Source organism: Oncorhynchus clarkii, chromosome 5, assembly GCF_045791955.1.
Source record: "Oncorhynchus clarkii lewisi isolate Uvic-CL-2024 chromosome 5, UVic_Ocla_1.0, whole genome shotgun sequence".
Taxonomy (NCBI): domain Eukaryota; kingdom Metazoa; phylum Chordata; class Actinopteri; order Salmoniformes; family Salmonidae; genus Oncorhynchus; species Oncorhynchus clarkii.
Genome location: NC_092151.1, coordinates 2,986,684 through 3,010,264, shown reverse-complemented (window position 1 = coordinate 3,010,264; position 23,581 = coordinate 2,986,684). Strand labels below are relative to the sequence as shown.

General features: G+C 47.0%; 1 protein-coding gene across 4 annotated transcripts in view; it reads left to right on the top strand.

The window, feature by feature from the left end:
* Positions 1-23,581, top strand: part of LOC139408259 (FSD1-like protein) — a 77,922-nt gene continuing 54,341 nt past the window's right edge. For 3 of the 4 annotated variants that reach the window (XM_071151941.1, XM_071151944.1, XM_071151942.1), the window contains exons 1-3: positions 1-148; positions 14,980-15,075; positions 15,287-15,418. In XM_071151941.1, the coding sequence (XP_071008042.1) occupies positions 134-148; positions 14,980-15,075; positions 15,287-15,418 (243 nt within the window). In that variant the 5' untranslated portion in view covers positions 1-133. The remainder of the gene's footprint in view (positions 149-14,979; positions 15,076-15,286; positions 15,419-23,581) is intronic. The other variant, XM_071151943.1, reaches the window with a different exon arrangement.

Sequence of the window (23,581 nt, the reverse complement as noted above, 5' to 3'; positions counted from 1 at the left end):
CAAACTATTGCGCATGTACACTAAACTCTGACCACCATCCAGTGGGATAATCTTCTTCTTTGGAGAAAGCGTGGCGTGCCTGCCTGCCTGCCTATGCATTGGATTTGATTACGGTTGTGTTTCGGTCCGCGGTATGGACTCTCAAAAAGTAAGTACACCCGGTGTATCGTGAACTGATATCGATTCTGATCGGCGACATTGTATCCAGCTTGGAAGCAGCGGGGTTATTCAACGTGATAGTTGTGTGTCACTGGACGGTCGAAACGATCTCCAACATTAGTTCAACATAGCCGTTATTTTGTCAATGTGAATCATCCATATGCGTTCAGCGGCTTTTCAGGGGTGGACACATTTTCACATGAGCTCTGTTGCCTGCTTGTGAAGAATCTGTTGACCTGGAAACTAGATATCTTCTGAAAGGCTACTATGTCTCTTTCGAGCCGTTTACTTCTTCTCTGTATTCGTTCAAAGGCTGGTGGTTCAATTCGCATATTTCCTGGGACAACTCTATACCCTTTCAATGATATGACACATTGATGTTGAGATAGAATATGATTGCACACAGGTGCACTTCTGTAAAGTGATTGACTTCCTACTTGCTAGTAGTATGGCTTTGAGAGTTTGACAGTCACAGCAGATCTGTCTTTACTATAGGATAATTGTTTATTTGCCTGCGTGTACATCAGACAGTCTGTTATTGCAACAACTAACCAGCAAAACATCAACGTGTGGACCCCCCCCCCCCCCCCCCCCCCCCAAAAAAAGCTAATTGTAGTGGTCAAGTTCTCATGGTTTTGTCATCCATCTCGGAACATGATAATATTGATCACCCTGAAGAGAAGCATCCGATTTGTTTTGAAATGCAACAATTTGTTTCAAGTCTGTTGTCAAGGGACTGTATAGCAACCAGAGGAGCTTATCTTGTGGCATTGTTTGTTATCAGTGTAACTAGGGAGTGACTATCAAAAGCGGATAATGTGCCTCTGTCCTCTTTTTGTACTGGATAAAGGGAGGGAGAAGAGTAAAAGGACGGGTTTAGTCTTGAACACGTGTTGTCAATCTAAGCTTCTAAGTCTATTACTCAGTCAGAGGGAGAGAGAGAGAGGTCACACCGTGGTACAGGTCTATAATAACTGTTAGAGAGAGAGGTCACACCGTGGTACAGGTCTATAATAACTGTTAGAGAGAGAGAGAGAGAGAGAGGTCACACCGTGGTACAGGTCTATAATCACTTTTAGAGAGAGAGAGAGAGGTCACACCGTGGTACAGGTCTATAATAACTGTTAGAGAGAGCGAGAGAGGTCACACCGTGGTACAGGTCTATTATAACTGTTAGAGAGAGAGAGAGAGGTCACACCGTGGTACAGGTCTATTACAACTGTTAGAGAGAGAGAGAGGTCACACCGTGGTACAGGTCTATAATAACTGTTAGAGAGAGAGAGAGGTCACACCGTGGTACAGGTCTATTATAACTGTTAGAGAGAGAGAGAGGTCACATCGTGGTACAGGTCTATTATAACTGTTACAGAGAGAGAGGTCACACCGTGGTACAGGTCTATTATAACTGTTAGAGAGAGGTCACACCGTGGTACAGGTCTATTATAACTGTTAGAGAGAGAGAGGTCACACCGTGGTACAGGTCTATTATAACTGTTACAGAGAGAGAGGTCACACCGTGGTACAGGTCTATTATAACTGTTAGAGAGCGAGAGAGAGGTCACACCGTGGTACAGGTCTATTATAACTGTTAGAGAGAGCGAGGTCACACTGGTACAGGTCTATTATAAATGTTAGAGAGAGAGGTCACACCGTGGTACAGGTCTATTATAACTGTTAGAGAGAGAGAGGTCACACTGGTACAGGTCTATTATAACTGTTAGAGAGAGAGGTCACACCGTGGTACAGGTCTATTATAACGGTTACAGAGAGAGAGGTCACACCGTGGTACAGGTCTATTATAACTGTTAGAGAGCGAGAGAGAGGTCACACCGTGGTACAGGTCTATTATAACTGTTAGAGAGAGAGAGAGGTCACACCGTGGTACAGGTCTATTATAACTGTTAGAGAGAGAGGTCACACTTGTACAGGTCTATTATAACTGTTAGAGAGAGAGGTCACACCGTGGTACAGGTCTATTATAACTGTTAGAGAGAGAGAGAGAGAGAGGTCACACCGTGGTACAGGTCTATTATAACTGTTAGAGAGAGAGAGAGGTCACACCGTGGTACAGGTCTATTATAACTGTTAGAGAGAGAGGTCACACTTGTACAGGTCTATTATAACTGTTAGAGAGAGAGATGTCACACCGTGGTACAGGTCTATTATAACTGTTAGAGAGAGAGAGAGAGAGAGGTCACACCGTGGTACAGGTCTATTATAACTGTTAGAGAGAGAGGTCACACTAGTACAGGTCTATTATAACTCTTAGAGAGAGAGCGAGAGAGAGAGGTCACACCGTGGTACAGGTCTATAATAACTTTTAGAGAGAGAGAGAGAGGTCACACCGTGGTACAGGTCTATTATAACTGTTAGAGAGAGAGAGATGTCACACCCTGGTACAGGTCTATTATAACTGTTAGAGAGAGAGAGGTCACACCGTGGTACAGGTCTATTATAACTTTTAGAGAGAGAGGTCACACCGTGGTACAGGTCTATAATAACTGTTAGAGAGAGAGAGAGAGGTCACACCGTGGTACAGGTCTATAATAACTGTTAGAGAGAGAGAGAGAGGTCACACCGTGGTACAGGTCTATAATAACTTTTAGAGAGAGAGTGAGAGGTCACACCGTGGTACAGGTCTATTATAACTGTTAGAGAGAGAGGTCACACTGGTACAGGTCTATTATAACTGTTAGAGAGAGGTCACACCGTGGTACAGGTCTATTATAACTGTTAGAGAGAGAGAGAGGTCACACCGTGGTACAGGTCTATTATAACTGTTAGAGAGAGAGAGAGGTCACACCTTGGTACAGGTCTATTATAACTGTTAGAGAGAGATAGAGAGGTCACACCGTGGTACAGGTCTATTATAACTGTTAGAGAGAGGTCACACCGTGGTACAGGTCTATTACAACTGTTAGAGAGAGAGGTCACACTGGTACAGGTCTATTATAACTGTTAGAGAGAGAGAGAGAGGTCACACCGTGGTACAGGTCTATTATAACTGTTAGAGAGAGAGAGAGAGGTCACACCGTGGTACAGGTCTATTATAACTGTTAGAGAGAGAGAGAGAGAGAGGTCACACCGTGGTACAGGTCTATTATAACTGTTAGAGAGAAAGAGAGAGGTCACACAGTGGTACAGGTCTATTATAACTGTTACAGAGAGAGAGGTCACACCGTGGTACAGGTCTATTAAAACTGTTAGAGAGAGAGAGAGGTCACACCGTGGTACAGGTCTATTATAACTGTTAGAGAGAGAGAGAGAGAGAGAGAGAGGTCACACCGTGGTACAGGTCTATTATAACTGTTAGAGAGAGAGGTCACACTGGTACAGGTCTATTATAACTGTTAGAGAGAGAGAGAGGTCACACCGTGGTGCAGGTCTATTATAACTGTTAGAGAGAGAGAGAGAGATGTCACACCGTGGTACAGGTCTATTATAACTGTTAGAGAGAGAGAGAGGTCACACCTTGGTACAGGTCTATTATAACTGTTAGAGAGAGAGAGAGGTCACACCTTGGTACAGGTCTATTATAACTGTTAGAGAGAGATAGAGAGGTCACACCGTGGTACAGGTCTATTATAACTGTTAGAGAGAGGTCACACCGTGGTACAGGTCTATTACAACTGTTAGAGAGAGAGGTCACACTGGTACAGGTCTATTATAACTGTTAGAGAGAGAGAGAGAGGTCACACCGTGGTACAGGTCTATTATAACTGTTAGAGAGAGAGAGAGAGGTCACACCGTGGTACAGGTCTATTATAACTGTTAGAGAGAGAGAGAGAGAGAGGTCACACCGTGGTACAGGTCTATTATAACTGTTAGAGAGAAAGAGAGAGGTCACACCGTGGTACAGGTCTATTATAACTGTTATAGAGAGAGAGGTCACACCGTGTTACATGTCTATTAAAACTGTTAGAGAGAGAGAGAGGTCACACCGTGGTACAGGTCTATTATAACTGTTAGAGAGAGAGAGAGAGAGAGAGAGAGAGAGGTCACACCGTGGTACAGGTCTATTATAACTGTTAGAGAGAGAGGTCACACTGGTACAGGTCTATTATAACTGTTAGAGAGAGAGAGAGGTCACACCGTGGTGCAGGTCTTTTATAACTGTTAGAGAGAGAGAGAGAGATGTCACACCGTGGTACAGGTCTATTATAACTGTTAGAGAGAGAGGTCACACCGTGGTACAGGTCTATTATAACTGTTAGAGAGAGAGAGAGAGAGGTCACACCCTGGTACAGGTCTATTATAACTGTTAGAGAGAGAGAGGTCACACCGTGGTACCGGTCTATTATAACTTTTAGAGAGAGAGAGGTCACACCGTGGTACAGGTCTATAATAACTGTTAGAGAGAGAGAGAGAGAGGTCACACCGTGGTACAGGTCTATAATAACTGTTAGAGAGAGAGAGGTCACACCGTGGTACAGGTCTATAATAACTTTTAGAGAGAGACTGAGAGGTCACACCGTGGTACAGGTCTATTATAACTGTTACAGAGAGAGAGGTCACACCGTGGTACAGGTCTATTATAACTGTTAGAGAGAGAGAGAGAGAGAGAGGTCACACCGTGGTACAGGTCTATTATAACTGTTAGAGAGAGATAGGTCACACCGTGGTACAGGTCTATTATAACTGTTAGAGAGAGAGAGAGAGAGAGAGAGAGGTCACACAGTGGTACAGGTCTATTATAACTGTTAGAGAGGGAGGGAGAGAGGTCACACCGTGGTACAGGTCTATAATAACTGTTAGAGAGAGAGAGGTCACACCGTGGTACAGGTCTATTATAACTGTTAGAGAGAGGTCACACCGTGGTACAGGTCTATTATAACTGTTAGAGAGAGAGAGAGGTCACACCGTGGTACAGGTCTATTATAACTGTTAGAGAGAGAGAGAGGTCACACCTTGGTACAGGTCTATTATAACTGTTAGAGAGAGATAGAGAGGTCACACCGTGGTACAGGTCTATTATAACTGTTAGAGAGAGGTCACACCGTGGTACAGGTCTATTACAACTGTTAGAGAGAGAGGTCACACTGGTACAGGTCTATTATAACTGTTAGAGAGAGAGAGAGAGGTCACACCGTGGTACAGGTCTATTATAACTGTTAGAGAGAGAGAGAGAGGTCACACCGTGGTACAGGTCTATTATAACTGTTACAGAGAGAGAGGTCACACCGTGGTACAGGTCTATTATAACTGTTAGAGAGAGAGAGAGAGAGAGAGGTCACACCGTGGTACAGGTCTATTATAACTGTTAGAGAGAAAGAGAGAGGTCACACCGTGGTACAGGTCTATTATAACTGTTACAGAGAGAGAGGTCACACCGTGGTACAGGTCTATTATAACTGTTAGAGAGAGAGAGAGAGAGGTCACACCGTGGTACAGGTCTATTATAACTGTTAGAGAGAGAGAGAGAGAGAGAGAGGTCACACCGTGGTACAGGTCTATTATAACTGTTAGAGAGAGAGGTCACACTGGTACAGGTCTATTACAACTGTTAGAGAGAGCGAGAGAGAGGTCACACCGTGGTACAGGTCTATTATAACTGTTAGAGAGAGAGAGAGGTCACACCGTGGTGCAGGTCTATTATAACTGTTAGAGAGAGAGAGAGAGATGTCACACCGTGGTACAGGTCTATTATAACTGTTAGAGAGAGAGGTCACACCGTGGTACAGGTCTATTATAACTGTTAGAGAGAGAGAGAGAGAGGTCACACCGTGGTACAGGTCTATTATAACTGTTAGAGAGAGAGGTCACACTAGTACAGGTCTATTATAACTGTTAGAGAGAGAGAGAGAGAGAGAGGTCACACCGTGGTACCGGTCTATAATAACTTTTAGAGAGAGAGAGAGAGATCACACCGTGGTACATGTCTATAATAACTGTTAGAGAGAGAGAGAGGTCAACCGTGGTACAGGTCTATTATAACTGTTAGAGAGAGAGAGAGAGAGGTCACACCGTGGTACAGGTCTATTATAACTGTTAGAGAGAGAGAGATGTCACACCCTGGTACAGGTCTATTATAACTGTTAGAGAGAGAGAGGTCACACCGTGGTACAGGTCTATAATAACTGTTAGAGAGAGAGAGAGAGAGGTCACACCGTGGTACAGGTCTATAATAACTGTTAGAGAGAGAGAGGTCACACCGTGGTACAGGTCTATAATAACTTTTAGAGAGAGACTGAGAGGTCACACTGTGGTACAGGTCTATTATAACTGTTAGAGAGAGAGGTCACACTGGTACAGGTCTATTATAACTGTTAGAGAGAGGTCACACCGTGGTACAGGTCTATTACAACTGTTAGAGAGAGAGAGAGGTCACACCGTGGTACAGGTCTATTATAACTGTTAGAGAGAGAGAGAGAGGTCACACCGTGGTACAGGTCTATTATAACTGTTACAGAGAGAGAGGTCACACCGTGGTACAGGTCTATTATAACTGTTAGAGAGAGAGAGAGAGAGAGGTCACACCGTGGTACAGGTCTATTATAACTGTTAGAGAGAGATAGGTCACACCGTGGTACAGGTCTATTATAACTGTTAGAGAGAGAGAGAGAGAGAGAGAGAGGTCACACAGTGGTACAGGTCTATTATAACTGTTAGAGAGGGAGGGAGAGAGGTCACACCGTGGTACAGGTCTATAATAACTGTTAGAGAGAGAGAGGTCACACCGTGGTACAGGTCTATTATAACTGTTAGAGAGAGGTCACACCGTGGTACAGGTCTATTACAACTGTTAGAGAGAGAGAGAGAGGTCACACCGTGGTACAGGTCTATTATAACTGTTAGAGAGAGAGAGTCACACCGTGGTACAGGTCTATAATAACTGTTAGAGAGAGAGATGTCACACCCTGGTACAGGTCTATTACAACTGAAAGAGAGAGAGATCACACCGTGGTACAGGTCTATTATAACTGTTAGAGAGAGAGAGAGAGGTCACACCGTGGTACAGGTCTATTATAACTGTTAGAGAGAGAGAGAGGTCACACCCTGGTACAGGTCTATTACAACTGTTAGAGAGAGAGAGAGAGGTCACACCGTGGTACAGGTCTATAATAACTGTTAGAGAGAGAGAGAGGTCACACCTTGGTACAGGTCTATTATAACTGTTAGAGAGAGAGAGTCACACCGTGGTACAGGTCTATTACAACTGAAAGAGAGAGAGATCACACCGTGGTACAGGTCTATTATAACTGTTAGAGAGAGAGAGAGAGGTCACACCGTGGTACAGGTCTATTATAACTGTTAGAGAGAGAGAGAGAGGTCACACCCTGGTACAGGTCTATTACAACTGTTAGAGAGAGAGAGAGAGGTCACACCGTGGTACAGGTCTATTATAACTATTAGAGAGAGAGGTCACACTGGTACAGGTCTATTATAACTGTTAGAGAGAGAGAGGTCACACCGTGGTACAGGTCTATTACAACTGTTAGAGAGAGAGGTCACACTGGTACAGGTCTATAATAACTGTTAGAGATAGAGGTCACACCGTGGTACAGGTCTATTACAACTGTTAGAGAGAGAGAGAGGTCACACCGTGGTACAGGTCTATTACAACTGTTAGAGAGAGAGAGAGGTCACACCGTGGTACAGGTCTATTACAACTGTTAGAGAGAGAGAGGTCACACCGTGGTACAGGTCTATTACAACTGTTAGAGAGAGAGAGAGAGGTCACCCAGTGGTACAGGTCTATTACAACTGTTAGAGAGAGAGAGAGGTCACACCGTGGTACAGGTCTATAATAACTGTTAGAGAGAGAGTGAGAGGTCACACCGTGGTACAGGTCTATTGTAACTGTTAGAGAGAGAGAGAGGTCACCCAGTGGTACAGGTCTATTGTAACTGTTAGAGAGAGAGAGAGATTAATGCTGTATAACACTCTCTATCTGAATTAGCTTTTTAAAGAGTTATCAATCTTAGGTAAAAGCCAGTTAGAGTTCCATTTGATTTCACATGGATTTAGTTTGTTTGCCTGGGTTGTGAGTTGCATCAATGTTTTGCATGTTGTTTGAAAACCTACAGTGCCCAGGAAAGGCACCTATCAATTCCTTTGTTTTAGCTCTTTCAGTGGAATCAAACCACCCTTTTCCTTCACTTTTCAAACCACCCCCCACCCTGCTTGTGCTCTGTCATTTAGGGTTCTGCATTTTGAAGTTTTCCCTGGACAGTCAGTATTTTACCGTGGAGTAGCCGATTGGTGTGGGGTGTGTAGGTGGCTTTTTACCGTTTCTTTGGTTTCTTCTTGTCTTACTCATTGGTAGGAAGAAGTTTGGTCCAAATCAGATGTTGGGTACTAATATTGAATATGATCTGAATCCTATCAATTAAAATTGTCAATCTTGGTGCAATCAATTTGCTTAATTTTTCAGAGATCAAATTATATTTCAACAAAATAATGTTTCAGGAATGCTACTCGTATCTTTTATTAACTACAGAACCGATTTCAGAATCATCTGAGATGGTGGGTGTCAGTGCTTTCTTTTGCTTTTTGAGGTGGAGCGACCCGGTAGGGTTATGGAGCGACCCGGCAGGGTTAAGGAACGACCCAGTAGGGTTATGGAGCGACCCGGTAGGGTTATGGAGCGACCCGGTAGGGTTATGGAGCGACCCGGTAGGGTAATGGAGCGACCCGGTAGGGTTAAGGAACGACCCGGTAGGGTTATGGAACGACCCGGTAGGGTTAAGGAACGACCCGGCAGGGTTAAGGAACGACCCGGTAGGGTTATGGAACAACCCGGTAGGGTTATGGAACGACCCGGTAGGGTTATGGAGCGACCCGGTAGGGTTATGGAGCGACCCGGTAGGGTTATGGAACGACCCGGTAGGGTTATGGAGCGACCCGGTAGGGTTAAGGAACCACCCGGTAGGGTTATGGAGCGACCCGGTAGGGTTAAGGAACGACCCGGAAGGGTTATGGAACGACCCGGCAGGGTTAAGGAACGACCCGGTAGGGTTAAGGAACGACCCGGCAGGGTTAAGGAACGACCCGGTAGGGTTATGGAACGACCCGGTAGGGTTATGGAACGACCCGGTAGGGTTATGGAGCGACCCGGTAGGGTTATGGAGCGACCCGGCAGGGTTATGGAACGACCCGGTAGGGTTATGGAGCGACCCGGTAGGGTTATGGAGCGACCCGGCAGGGTTATGGAGCGACCCGGTAGGGTTAAGGAACGACCCGGTAGGGTTATGGAACGACCCGGCAGGGTTAAGGAACGACCCGGCAGGGTTATGGAACGACCCGGTAGGGTTATGCAGCGACCCGGTATGGTTATGGAGCGACCCGGCAGGGTTAAGGAACGACCCGGTAGGGTTAAGGAACGACCCGGCAGGGTTAAGGAACGACCCGGTAGGGTTATGTATAATCATATATACTAATACTCTGTCCCTAGTGTCGTGCAGCAGTTTTAAATAGAAGTGAAGCCTGATCCTCAAATCTGCCTAATCATGTCATGTTGCTCACTTGCTTGGTCGCTCGCTCGCTCACACATGACATAACATACAGATACAAAATGCCCAAACATAGGGCTGGAGATTACACATCCCAAATGCCCCTCAATGACTAGCCTTCATCAATAATTAACATACAGTATACATTGCTGTGTGTGGGTATCTTAGACTGTCTATAGGCTGACCATGTACTGTGGGCTCCATTAACATGCATAATCCATTGACCATATTAGCTAACCTACACAGAATGTAATGAATACATAATATAACCCTAAAGGTTTATGTTTTTCAGAGAGTTATGATTCCTGACGCCCATAATAATATGATGCGTCACAATGAAATACAAATTAACATTTTGATTCATTTAGACCCCTAAGGCTTATTTCCATTGCAGTTCTTTCAGATAGGCAATATTGACCGTTTACAGTCGTGGCCCAAAGTTTTCAGAATGACACAAATATTAATTTCCACAAAGTTCGCTGCTTCAGTGTCTTTAGATATTTTTGTCAGATGTTACTATGGAATACTGAAGTATAATTACAAGCATTTCATAAGTGTCGAAGGCTTTTATTGACAATTACATGAAGTTGATGCAAAGAGTCAATATTTGCAGTGTTGACCCTTCTTTTTCAAGACCTCTGCAATCTGTCCTGGCACGCTGTCAATTAACTTCTGGGCCACATCCTGACTGATGGCAGCCCATTCTTGCATAATCAATGCTTGGAGTTTGTCAGAATTTGTGGGTTTTTGTTTGTTCACCCGCCTCTTGAGGATTGACCACAAGTTCTCAATGGGATTAAGGTCTGGGGAGTTTCCTGGCCATGGACCCAAAATATCGATGTTTTTTTGTTCCCTGAGCCACTTAGTTATTACTTTTGCCTTATGGCAAGGTGCTCCATCATTCTGGAAAAGGCATTGTTCGTCGCCAAACTGTTCCTGGATGGTTTGGAGAAGTTGCTCTCGGAGGATGTGTTGGTACCATTCTTTATTCATGGCTGTGTTCTTAGGCAAAATTGTGATTGAGCCACTCCCTTGGCTGAGAAGCAACCCCACACATGAATGGTCTCAGGATGCTTTACTGTTGGCATGACACAGGACTGATGGTAGCGCTCACCTTGTCTTCTCCGGACAAGCTTTTTTCCGGATGCCCCAAACAATCGGAAAGGGGATTCATCAGAGAAAATGACTTTACCCCAGTCCTCAGCAGTCCAACCCCTTTACCTTTTGGAGAATATCAGTCTGTCCCTGATGTTTTTCCTGGAGAGAAGTGGCTTCTTTGCTGCCCTTCTTGACACCGGGCCATCCTCCAAAAGTCTTCGCCTCACTGTGCGTGCAGATGCACTCACACCTGCCTGCTGCCATTCCTGACTGGTGTACTGGTTTGGGGTTTCAGTTCATTTGCATGGCAAAGAGGTACTTTGTAATTAATTGCAATTCATCTGTACACTGATGCAATGACAGGAGTGGGGTCATAAAGGAGACGGAACCATAACTAGTGCTGTAGTCCTTATTTTTTCCATGTGTTGACATGAACTCTGGAGCAGGTGATGGCAACTGTTCACTAGATTTCAGTACAGTTCAGTACAGTAGTACAGTTCAGTAGATTTCAGTACAGTTCAGTAGATTTCAGTACAGTTCAGTACAGTAGTACAGTTCAGTAGATTTCAGTACAGTTCAGTAGATTTCAGTACAGTAGTACAGTTCAGTAGATTTCAGTACAGTAGTACAGTTCAGTAGTAGATTTCAGTACAGTAGTTCAGTTCAGTACAGTAGATTTCAGTACAGTAGTACAGTTCAGTACAGTAGTACAGTTCAGTAGATTTCAGTACCGAGGAAGGGAGGACAGTAGCAGGAGACACTATGAGTTCCCACTGTAGCTAGTTCAATTGCAGTAATACCATTACTGATTGGTCTGTTATTCTGTTACCGATTTGGTATCAGAATTAAGAATTTTAATAAATAAAAATGTATATTAGTAAATACACTAACTAATTGGTAGGTCTAGCTTTACTTGTTACTTCTGTGGACTTTTTCCTCCCTCCTGAGGGAGAGAAGTTAGAAAATATCTTAAAAATACAGTATTTGGGTTTTTGGTAACAGAATTACAAGGCAATGTTTCTTAAATGGAAATCTAAGTGTTGATATTAGTTGGCAGGGGTCTTCAACATGGTGTTTTGATGTCAGGTGTCTTCAACATGGTGTTTTGATGTCAGGGGTCTTCAACATGGTGTTTTGATGTCAGGGGTCTTCAACATGGTGTTTTGATGTCAGGGGTCTTCTCCCTACATTATTCATCTCATATGCATACGTATATACTGTACTCTATATCATCGACGGTATCCTTATGTAATACATGTATCACTAGCCACTTTATACTATACTATGCCACTTTGTTTACATACTCATCTCATTTGTACATACTGTACCCGATACCATCTACTGTATCTTGCCTATGCTGCTCTGTACCATCACTCATTCATATATCCTTATGTACATATTCTTTATCCCCTTACACTGTGTACAAGACAGTAGTTTTGGAATTGTTAGTTAGATTACTTGTTATTACTGCATTGTCGGAACTAGAAGCACAAGCATTTCGCTACACTCGCATTAACATCTGCTAACCATGTGTATGTGACAAATAAAATTTGATTTGATTTGATTTGATTTGAACATGGTGTTTTGATGTCAGGGGTCTTCAACATGGTGTTTTGATGTCAGGGGTCTTCAACATGGTGTTTTGATGTCAGGGGTCTTCAACATGGTGTTTTGATGTCAGGGTCTTCAACATGGTGTTTTGATGTCAGGGGTCTTCAACACGATGGTGTTTTGATGTCAGGGGTCTTCAACATGGTGTTGTGATGTCAGGGGTCTTCAACATGATGGTGTTTTGATGTCAGGGGTCTTCAACATGATGGTGTTTTGATGTCAGGGGTCTTCAACATGGTGTTTTGATGTCAGGGGTCTTCAACATGGTGTTTTGATGTCAGGGGTCTTCAACATGATGGTGTTTTGATGTCAGGGGTCTTCAACATGGTGTTTTGATGTCAGGGGTCTTCAACATGATGGTGTTTTGATGTCAGGGGTCTTCAACATGGTGTTTTGATGTCAGGGGTCTTTATCATGATGGTGTTTTGATGTCAGGGGTCTTCAACATGGTGTTTTGATGTCAGGGGTCTTCAACATGGTGTTTTGATGTCAGGGGTCTTCAACATGGTGTTTTGATGTCAGGGGTCTTCAACATGGTGTTTTGATGTCAGGGGTCTTCAACATGATGGTGTTTTGATGTCAGGGGTCTTCAACATGGTGTTTTGATGTCAGGGGTCTTTATCATGATGGTGTTTTGATGTCAGGTGTCTTCAACATGGTGTTTTGATGTCAGGGGTCTTCAACATGGTGTTTTGATGTCAGGGGTCTTTATCATGATGGTGTTTTGATGTCAGGGGTCTTCAACATGGTGTTTTGATGTCAGGGGTCTTCAACATGGTGTTTTGATGTCAGGGGTCTTCAACATGGTGTTTTGATGTCAGGGGTCTTCAACACGATGGTGTTTTGATGTCAGGGGTCTTCAACACGATGGTGTTTTGATGTATTTTCTGGTGATGTTTGGATTTCTAAGACTCATTTTCCTTCTGTTTGACCAGAAATCTAAGACCATTTTTTTTATGTCCCCTTTTTAAGATGCAACACAGTTGAACAAATATCTCTACGCCTTATCCCCCCCCCAAAAAAAACAATATATAAACTCATATCGTTCATTTGACACCCAATTTGATATGCTCCTTATAAACATCACAAGTTGTTGCTCATGGGTTCTTTTTCCATGAACGTGACCCCTGTGCACTATATAAAGAATACGGTTCCCAGGCACTGCGTTGGTGCCAGATACCCACCCACATAGAAGACAGTACAAAGACCACGGTTCCCATTCCCTAGGCAGTCCAAGTAGAGAGTCGAGCAGTTGTGAAGTTTCAGCATGACTTGTTATGTAGGCCATTCACAACCAGCCTTTAGGCTGATTTCATCATAATGTGGGTTACTGAATATGACTCCATTTTATAGAAACACAGGAAAAATTAGGGCAAATTTATACAAATCATGTGTAGCCTGGACTATGTGCGGCCATAGTTCAACAGAATGCTTGTCAGCTCTCTACACACAGCACCGGGCTTTAAATGACTAGTGGAACTGCATGTGCTGATCCTGAATCTGCCACTGACAGCCGGTACAGAAACGCAGCCGATGAAGCCTGGAGGTGCCCTGGCTGGAGGTGCCCTGGCTGGAGGTGCCCTGGCTGGGAGGCTGGAGATGCCCTGGCTGTAGGTGTGGCTGGAGGTGCCCTGGCTGAGAGGCTGGAGGTGCCCTGGCTGGAGGTGCCCTGGCTGGAGGTGCCCTGGCTGGGAGGCTGGAGGTGCCCTGGCTGGGAGGCTGGAGGTGCCCTGGCTGGGAGGCTGGAGGTGCCCTGGCTGGAGGTGCCCTGGCTGGGAGGCTGGAGGTGCCCTGGCTGGAGGTTCCCTGGCTGGGAGGCTGGAGGTGCCCTGGCTGGAGGTTCCCTGGCTGGGAGGCTGGAGGTGCCCTGGCTGGAGGTGCCCTGGCTGGGAGGCTGGAGGTGCCCTGGCTGGTTGGCTGGAGGTTCCCTGGCTGAATGTGCCCTGGCTGGAGGTTCCCTGGCTGGTTGGCTGGAGGTTCCCTGGCTGGTTGGCTGGAGGTTCCCTGGCTGGTTGGCTGGAGGTGCCCTGGCTGGTTGGCTGGAGGTGCCCTGGCTGGTTGGCTGGAGGTGCCCTGGCTGGTTGGCTGGAGGTTCCCTGGCTGGTTGGCTGGAGGTTCCCTGGCTGGTTGGCTGGAGGTTCCCTGACTGGTTGGCTGTAGGTTCCCTGACTGGTTGGCTGGAGGTGCCCTGGCTGTGTGGCTGGAAGTGCCCTGGCTAGGTACCATGGTAGAGATTGTCTCTGTCTCACACTGTAAATCTGTATGGACAAAACAGTGGACGAGGGGTCCAGACCTAGGTTCTTATACCGGCTAGTATACTTCCTGATAATCAGTTACTCGTTGTCTTTTGCATCACACTAGTCTGGCCACCTTATTGTAATCCTGTTGTGTGGATTCTGACTGTCTGACACTTCTGATGATGGTAAGGAAGTCACAGTCCCATTTCTCCCTATGCCTGAGGCAGGGCAGGAGCCATATGGTAGCAACCTAGAGGACAGTCAGTCAGTCAGGGTCCTGAACATAGCTAGTCATGAGTGAACTTCTAACACGGAAACAAACCTGACAAGCAATTTGAACATGTGATTGATTAGCCTGAAATACAATAGTAGGCCGATGTATTGATGGATTTTCAATGTATTTGAATGTGTCTGTCTTTCAGGAGGCCCTACAAAGGATAATAACCACGTTGGCCAATAAAAATGAGGACCTCCATAACTTCATGGAAACACTTAGTCACTCTCTGGCCGGTGTCCAGGTAAGACACATAATAACACTCACAATGGATGTAATTACATTAAGCACAACATAAAGCAATATTAACCGGGAAATCACAATTTTGTACAGTAACTTCCAAATATGCCATATTAATCAATCAAATCATAAAATATGAAATGTTAATCTATAGAATAGTGAGGCAGAGATTGATTCTGGGTGCAGAGATGAATCAATATGTGTGATTGTGACAGGTGAACTCCACACAGGTGGTGTCCGACCTGGAGGAGGAGTTTGACAGGTTATTCACCATCCTGGTTGAGATGAAGGAGAGCATGATCAACACCATCAAACAGGAAGGGGCCAAGAAGACACAGGAAATACAGGTACCTGACCCCTAACCCCTAACCCAACACCATCAAACAGGAAGGGGCCAAGAAGGTTCACGAGCTACAGGTACCTGACCCCTGACCCCTAACCCAACAGCATCAAAATGGAAGGGGCCAAGAAGACACAGGAACTACAGGTACCTGACCCCTGACCCAACACCATCAAACAGGAAGGGGCCAAGAAGGCTCACGAGCTACAGGTACCTGACCCCTAACCCAACACCATCAAACAGGAAGGGGCCAGAAGGCTCACGAGCTACAGGTACCTGACCCCTAACCCCTAACCCAACACCATCAAACAGGAAGGGTCCAGAAGGCTCACGAGCTACAGGTACCTGACCCCTAACCCCTAACCCAACACCATCAAACAGGAAGGGGCCAGAAGGCTCACGAGCTACAGGTACCTGACCCCTAACCCAACACCATCAAACAGGAAGGGGCCAGAAAACTCACAAGCTACAAGTACCTGACCCCTAACCCCTAACCCAACACCATCAAACAGGAAGGGGCCAGAAAGCTCACGAGCTACAGGTACCTGACCCCTAACCCCTAACCCAACACCATCAAACAGGAAGGGGCCAGAAGGCTCACGAGCTACAAGTACCTGACCCCTGACCCTAACCCAACACCATCAAACAGGAAGGGGCCAGAAGGCTCACGAGCTACAGGTACCTGACCCTAAACCCAACCTTAACCCAAACCCCAACACACAGGAATAGGTCTGTAAATCCTAGGAGCTACAGGGATCAACAGACAGCCTACTACTTTATCATGTCCCAGTGACATACTACAGACTGAGAGGACTTGTCTCATGTCCCAGTGACATACTACAGACTGAGAGGACTTGTCTCATGTCCCAGTGACATACTACAGACTGAGAGGATGTGTCTCATGTCCCAGTGACATACTACAGACTGAGAGGATTTGTCTCATGTCCCAGTGACATACTACAGACTAAGAGGATTTGTCTCATGTCCCAGTGACATACTACAGACTGAGAGGATTTGTCTCTTGTGTACAGTAGTGAATGTAATACCTGGGAGGCTCCTGTGGCGTGTGTATCTGGCATCAGCCCTGGTGTATCTGGCGTCAGCCCTGGTGTGTGTGTATCTGGCGTCAGCCCTGGTGTATCTGGCGTCAGCCCTGGTGTGTGTGTATCTGGCGTCAGCCCTGGTGTGTGTGTATCTGGCGTCAGCCCTGGTGTGTGTGTATCTGGCATCAGCCCTGGTGTGTGTGTGTGTATCTGGCGTCAGTCCTGGTGTATCTGGCGTCAGCCCTGGTGTGTGTGTATCTGGCGTCAGCCCTGGTGTGTGTGTATCTGGCATCAGCCCTGGTGTGTGTGTGTGTATCTGGCGTCAGTCCTGGTGTGTGTGTATCTGGCATCAGCCCTGGTGTATTTGGCATCAGCCCTGGTGTATCTGGCATCAGCCCTGGTGTGTGTATCTGGCGTCAGCCCTGGTGTGTGTGTGTATCTGGCGTCAGCCCTGGTGTGTGTGTATCTGGCGTCAGCCCTGGTGTGTGTGTATCTGGCGTCAGCCCTGGTGTGTGTGTATCTGGCGTCAGCTCTGGTGTGTGTGTATCTGGCATCAGCCCTGGTGTGTGTGTGTGTATCTGGCATCAGCCCTGGTGTGTGTGTATCTGGCGTCAGCCCTGGTGTGTGTGTATCTGGCGTCAGCCCTGGTGTGTGTGTATCTGGCGTCAGCCCTGGTGTGTGTGTATCTGGCATCAGCCCTGGTGTGTGTGTGTGTATCTGGCGTCAGCCCTGGTGTGTGTGTATCTGGCGTCAGCCCTGGTGTGTGTGTATCTGGCATCAGCCCTGGTGTGTGTGTGTATCTGGCATCAGCCCTGGTGTGTGTGTGTGTGTATCTGGCGTCAGCCCTGGTGTGTGTGTATCTGGCGTCAGCCCTGGTGTGTGTGTATCTGGCGTCAGCCCTGGTGTGTGTGTATCTGGCATCAGCCCTGGTGTGTGTGTGTATCTGGCATCAGCCCTGGTGTGTGTGTGTGTGTATCTGGCGTCAGCCCTGGTGTGTGTGTATCTGGCGTCAGCCCTGGTGTGTGTGTATCTGGCGTCAGCCCTGGTGTGTGTGTATCTGGCGTCAGCCCTGGTGTGTGTGTATCTGGCATCAGCCCTGGTGTGTGTGTGTGTATCTGGCGTCAGTCCTGGTGTGTGTGTATCTGGCATCAGCCCTGGTGTATTTGGCATCAGCCCTGGTGTATCTGGCATCAGCCCTGGTGTGTGTATCTGGCGTCAGCCCTGGTGTGTGTGTGTATCTGGCGTCAGCCCTGGTGTGTGTGTATCTGGCGTCAGCCCTGGTGTGTGTGTATCTGGCGTCAGCCCTGGTGTGTGTGTATCTGGCGTCAGCTCTGGTGTGTGTGTATCTGGCATCAGCCCTGGTGTGTGTGTGTGTATCTGGCATCAGCCCTGGTGTGTGTGTATCTGGCGTCAGCCCTGGTGTGTGTGTATCTGGCGTCAGCCCTGGTGTGTGTGTATCTGGCGTCAGCCCTGGTGTGTGTGTATCTGGCATCAGCCCTGGTGTGTGTGTGTGTATCTGGCGTCAGCCCTGGTGTGTGTGTATCTGGCGTCAGCCCTGGTGTGTGTGTATCTGGCATCAGCCCTGGTGTGTGTGTGTATCTGGCATCAGCCCTGGTGTGTGTGTGTGTGTATCTGGCGTCAGCCCTGGTGTGTGTGTATCTGGCGTCAGCCCTGGTGTGTGTGTATCTGGCGTCAGCCCTGGTGTGTGTGTATCTGGCATCAGCCCTGGTGTGTGTGTGTATCTGGCATCAGCCCTGGTGTGTGTGTGTGTGTATCTGGCGTCAGCCCTGGTGTGTGTGTATCTGGCGTCAGCCCTGGTGTGTGTGTATCTGGCGTCAGCCCTGGTGTGTGTGTATCTGGCGTCAGCCCTGGTGTGTGTGTATCTGGCATCAGCCCTGGTGTGTGTGTGTGTATCTGGCGTCAGCCCTGGTGTGTGTGTATCTGGCATCAACCCTGGTGTGTGTGTGTGTGTGTGTATCTGGCATCAGCCCTGGTGTGTGTATCTGGCATCAGCCCTGGTGTGTGTATCTGGCATCAGCCCTGGTGTGTGTGTGCATCTGGCATCAGCCCTGGTCTGTGTGTGTATCTGGCATCAGCCCTGGTGTGTGTGTATCTGGCATCAGCCCTGGTGTGTGTGTGTGTGTGTGTGTGTGTGTGTGTGTGTGTGTGTGTGTGTGTGTGTGTGTGTGTGTGTGGTGTCAGCCCTGGTGTGTGTGTATCTGGTGTCAGCCCTGGTGTGTGTGTATCTGGTGTCAGCCCTGGTGTGTGTGTGTGTTTGTGAGTTATGGGTGTTGAGCTTGTTTGGGTTTATTTATTCTTGCTCACAGATACAACTGAATAAATTCAGAATTGACTAAGAATGGCAAAACACACATTTAAAGTCCATAACACATTTAACATGACAGAATAGAAGAGAGAACACTTTAAACATTACAGGGCATTTTTCATTCTGATTGGTAAAAACAGTCTGATTGTTAATTATTTATTTTTACCCCAAAATTATCTTCCATCATGTTGTTGTAGTGTCTCCATACACCCCTCTACCCCCTCTCACCCCTCTACCCCCTCTCACCCCTCTACCCCCTCTCACCCCTCTACCCCCTCTACCCCCTCTCAACCCTCTACCCCCTCTCACCCCTCTACCCCCTCTCACCCCTCTACCCCCTCTCACCCCTCTACCCCATCTACCCTTGTCGTGTCTGTACTATCATTAACTGAAGACTGATAGTTTTTTATCTGATTAACTACGTAACTAATTAACTATGAAATTGGGGCACCAAGGAAAAATATTCAGATTACAAAGTTATCATTTCCTAAAATAACTTTTCAGATATTTTTTCTGATCAATTAGTCTTCGAATTAATGAATTATTTACTCTACCTCACGTTAGTCTCATTCCAAACGTCGTAAATTGTTGGTTATTTGCACGAACCCAGTCTTCACTATGAGTCATCCATACATCAATTGTCTTAAATCATTTATTTATTACTAACTAAGTAATTCACAGAAATGCATAAATAAACAAACAAAGTTAAATGTAATGATAGGAGAATGTGCCCTAGTGGGCTGAACCAGCATGGCGGCTTGTTAGACAAAAGGGGGTCGACTAAGAAGTCACTACAGAGTGATAATTATAACAATTAAAATGCTAACTCTTTACACATGAACACTCACTCATTCAGGGACAATTGCAATCAATATATATATATATATATATATATTTACACTCAGTGTGTCGTCTTGATCGCTGGTGAAAAGTATTTTGTAGAATTCTCCCTCTCAATTCAATTAAATTCAATTCAAGGGCTTTATTGGCATGGGAAACATGTGTTAACATTGCCAAAGCAAGTGAGGTAGATAATATATAAAGTGAATATATAAAGTGAAATAAACAATAAAAATGAACTGTAAACATTACACATACAGAAGTTTCAAAACAATAAAGACATTACAAATGTCATATGTATATATATATACAGTGTTTTAACAATGTACAAATGGTTAAAGGACACAAGATAAAATAAATAAGCATAAATATGGGTTGTATCTCTCTCTCTGTCTTGGTTAGAGGGGATAGTTCAAAGTGACATTCGTTATAGAATGGGTGTTTCGGCGGTTGTCGTTCTTCGCGTTCAATGATACCGAATTCCTAGTTGCAAACTAGTAATTAGTATCAAAGACTTGTTCTCATTCTGTCGGTATCGATAGTCTAAGAATTTAACCACGTGGTATGGTTAAAAGATTCAGCAATGGTCTGCAACCTTTGTACTCCCGTGATTGAGAGAAACATCTGACGATAATTTCTCAGTTGGGTTTTATTCGGAATGGCAGAAAAGGTCTGTCCCAGGATGTCTGACCCTAACTGGGCTCAGGGGCGGTCCAGGATGTCTGACCCTAACTGGGCTCAGGGGCGGTCCAGGATGTCTGATCCTAACTGGGCTCAGGGGCGGCCCAGGATGTCTGACCCTAACTGGGCTCAGGGGCGGTCCAGGATGTCTGACCCTAACTGGGCTCAGGGGCGGTCCAGGATGTCTGACCCTAACTGGGCTCAGGGGCGGTCCAGGATGTCTGACCCTAACTGGGCTCAGGGGCGGTCCAGGATGTCTGACCCTAACTGGGCTCAGGGGCGGTCCAGGATGTCTGACCCTAACTGGGCTCAGGGGCGGTCCAGGATGTCTGACCCTAACTGGGCTCAGGGGCGGTCCAGGATGTCTGACCCTAACTGGGCTCAGGGGCGGTCCAGGATGTCTGACCCTAACTGGGCTCAGGGGCGGTCCAGGATGTCTGACCCTAACTGGGCTCAGGGGCGGTCCAGGATGTCTGACCCTAACTGGGCTCAGGGGCGGTCCAAGATGTCTGACCCTAACTGGGCTCAGGGGCGGTCCAGGATGTCTGACCCTAACTGGGCTCAGGGGCGGTCCAGGATGTCTGACCCTAACTGGGCTCAGGGGCGGTCCAGGATGTCTGACCCTAACTGGGCTCAGGGGCGGTCCAGGATGTCTGACCCTAACTGGGCTCAGGGGCGGTCCAGGATGTCTGACCCTAACTGGGCTCAGGGGCGGTCCAGGATGTCTGACCCTAACTGGGCTCAGGGGCGGTCCAGGATGTCTGACCCTAACTGGGCTCAGGGGCGGTCCAGGATGTCTGACCCTAACTGGGCTCAGGGCTGTCCCAGGATGCCTGACCCTAACTGGGCTCAGGGGCGGTCCAGGATGTCTGACCCTAACTGGGCTCAGGGGCGGTCCAAGATGTCTGACCCTAACTGGGCTCAGGGGCGGTCCAGGATGTCTGACCCTAACTGGGCTCAGGGGCGGTCCAGGATGTCTGACCCTAACTGGGCTCAGGGGCGGTCCAGGATGTCTGACCCTAACTGGGCTCAGGGGCGGTCCAAGATGTCTGACCCTAACTGGGCTCAGGGGCGGTCCAGGATGTCTGACCCTAACTGGGCTCAGGGGCGGTCCAGGATGTCTTACCCTAACTGGGCTCAGGGGCGGTCCAGGATGTCTTACCCTAACTGGGCTCAGGGCTGTCCCAGGATGCCTGACCCTAACTGGGCTCAGGGGCGGTCCAGGATGTCTTACCCTAACTGGGCTCAGGGCTGTCCCAGGATGCCTGACCCTAACTGGGCTCAGGGGCGGTCCTCTGATTTAGTTCAAATCAAAAGGGAATTGTGTTTTCCTTCATTAAACAGTCCAACATCATATTACACCATTATTCAAACAGTATCATACTCACTCATTCATCTTATACAACAATTAGATGTAAACCTCATATCTGAGGTTATTATATAAACAGCGTTATGGTAATGTGGCCACACCGTCTCCCATGAGCTTCCCAAGTTGTTCCAAACGGACCAGTTCGTAGCTGGATTCTTCACTGATCTTTTATACTTTCTCCGGAACGTGAAATATGTTCGTACCTCAAGTTCTGTGAGGTGGAAGGATTTCCTTTGTCTCCATGAAAAACTACTCTCTATAACTGTGTGTCCATGAGGCAAGGTTTTCCTTAGGAATTTACGACCTCACTCTGCCCACAGCAGTCTGGTTGAATCTATATAAATCTATATAAATACACACATATACAGTGAGGTGGAAGGATTTCCTTTGTCTCCATGAAAAACTACTCTCTATAACTGTGTGTCCTGAGGTCTTCTCAGGAATTTACGACCTCTGACCACAGCAGCCTAGTTGAAGGAGGCAAGGGGGGGGGGGGGGGGGGGTTGCTATACTCAGAGGCCAACGTCATGACACCCTCTACCCCCTCTCACCCCTCTACTCCTCTCACTCCTCTACCCCTCTCTCTGACAGCCTGGGGTGTGTGTGATGTTGTAGTGTCTCCATACACCCCTCTCACCCCTCTCTCAGACAGCCTGGAGTGTGTGTGATGTTGTAGTGTCTCCATACACCCCTCTCAGACAGCCTGGGGTGTGTGTGATGTTGTAGTGTCTCCATACACCCCTCTCTCAGACAGCCTGGGGTGTGTGTGATGTTGTAGTGTCTCCATACACCCCTCTCAGACAGCCTGGGGTGTGTGTGATGTTGTAGTGTCTCCATACACCCCTCTCTCAGACAGCCTGGGGTGTGTGTGATGTTGTAGTGTCTCCATACACCCCTCTCTCAGACAGCCTGGGGTGTGTGTGATGTTGTAGTGTCTCCATACACCCCTCTCTCAGACAGCCTGGGGTGTGTGTGATGTTGTAGTGTCTCCATACACCCCTCTCTCAGACACCATGGGGTGTGTGTGATGTTGTAGTGTCTCCATACACCCCTCTCTCAGACAGCCTGGGGTGTGTGTGATGTTGTAGTGTCTCCATACACCCCTCTCTCAGACAGCCTGGGGTGTGTGTGATGTTGTAGTGTCTCCATACACCCCTCTCTCAGACAGCCTGGGGTGTGTGTGATGTTGTAGTGTCTCCATACACCACTCTCTCAGACAGCCTGGGGTGTGTGTGATGTCATCGTGCTGCTATGGCACTTCTCTGGCCAACTCTCTAAGTCGATTGGGCAGGAACAAAAAGTGTCGGAAATTACCCCCAGATAAGAGATTCCCCATTGTCCCTCTTTGGAGGGTGAGCGCTGCCTGGTATTCTGTTTCCCGTTACATCCAACTCACTTCACACCCAGTATCAACTCGCATACTCATGTCTCATCATGTGACTCAGGAAAACATGTATTTTCATCAGTTAAAAGAATAACATACACCTGTTTTTGTTTCATTTATTCTAAGTTGTTAAATGCGTGCCAGTGGCACCGACCTTTTTGAAAGACTAAACCATAGCATGACCACCATGTTGTTAATGATTTGTTTTCATTCAACACTCCAAGAGCTAGACTTTGCTTTGCCAGCATTCACCATTATTATGAGTTTGTCTGTCAGCTGACGAAGCAAAATGTTATTGTGTCACTGTGAGCTTATCTAGCCTTTACCAACCAAGAAGGTGTTCTGTTACCCCTCCTCCCCCTCTCTGGTCCCCTCTCCTTGGGGTAATCTTTACGTTTCCCCCTCTCTGGTCCTCTCTCCTTGAGGTAATCGTTCCGTTTCCCCCTCTCTGGTCCCCTCTCCTTGGGGTAATCGTTCTGTTTCCCCCTCTCTGGTCCTCTCTCCTTGGGGTAATCGTTCTGTTTCCC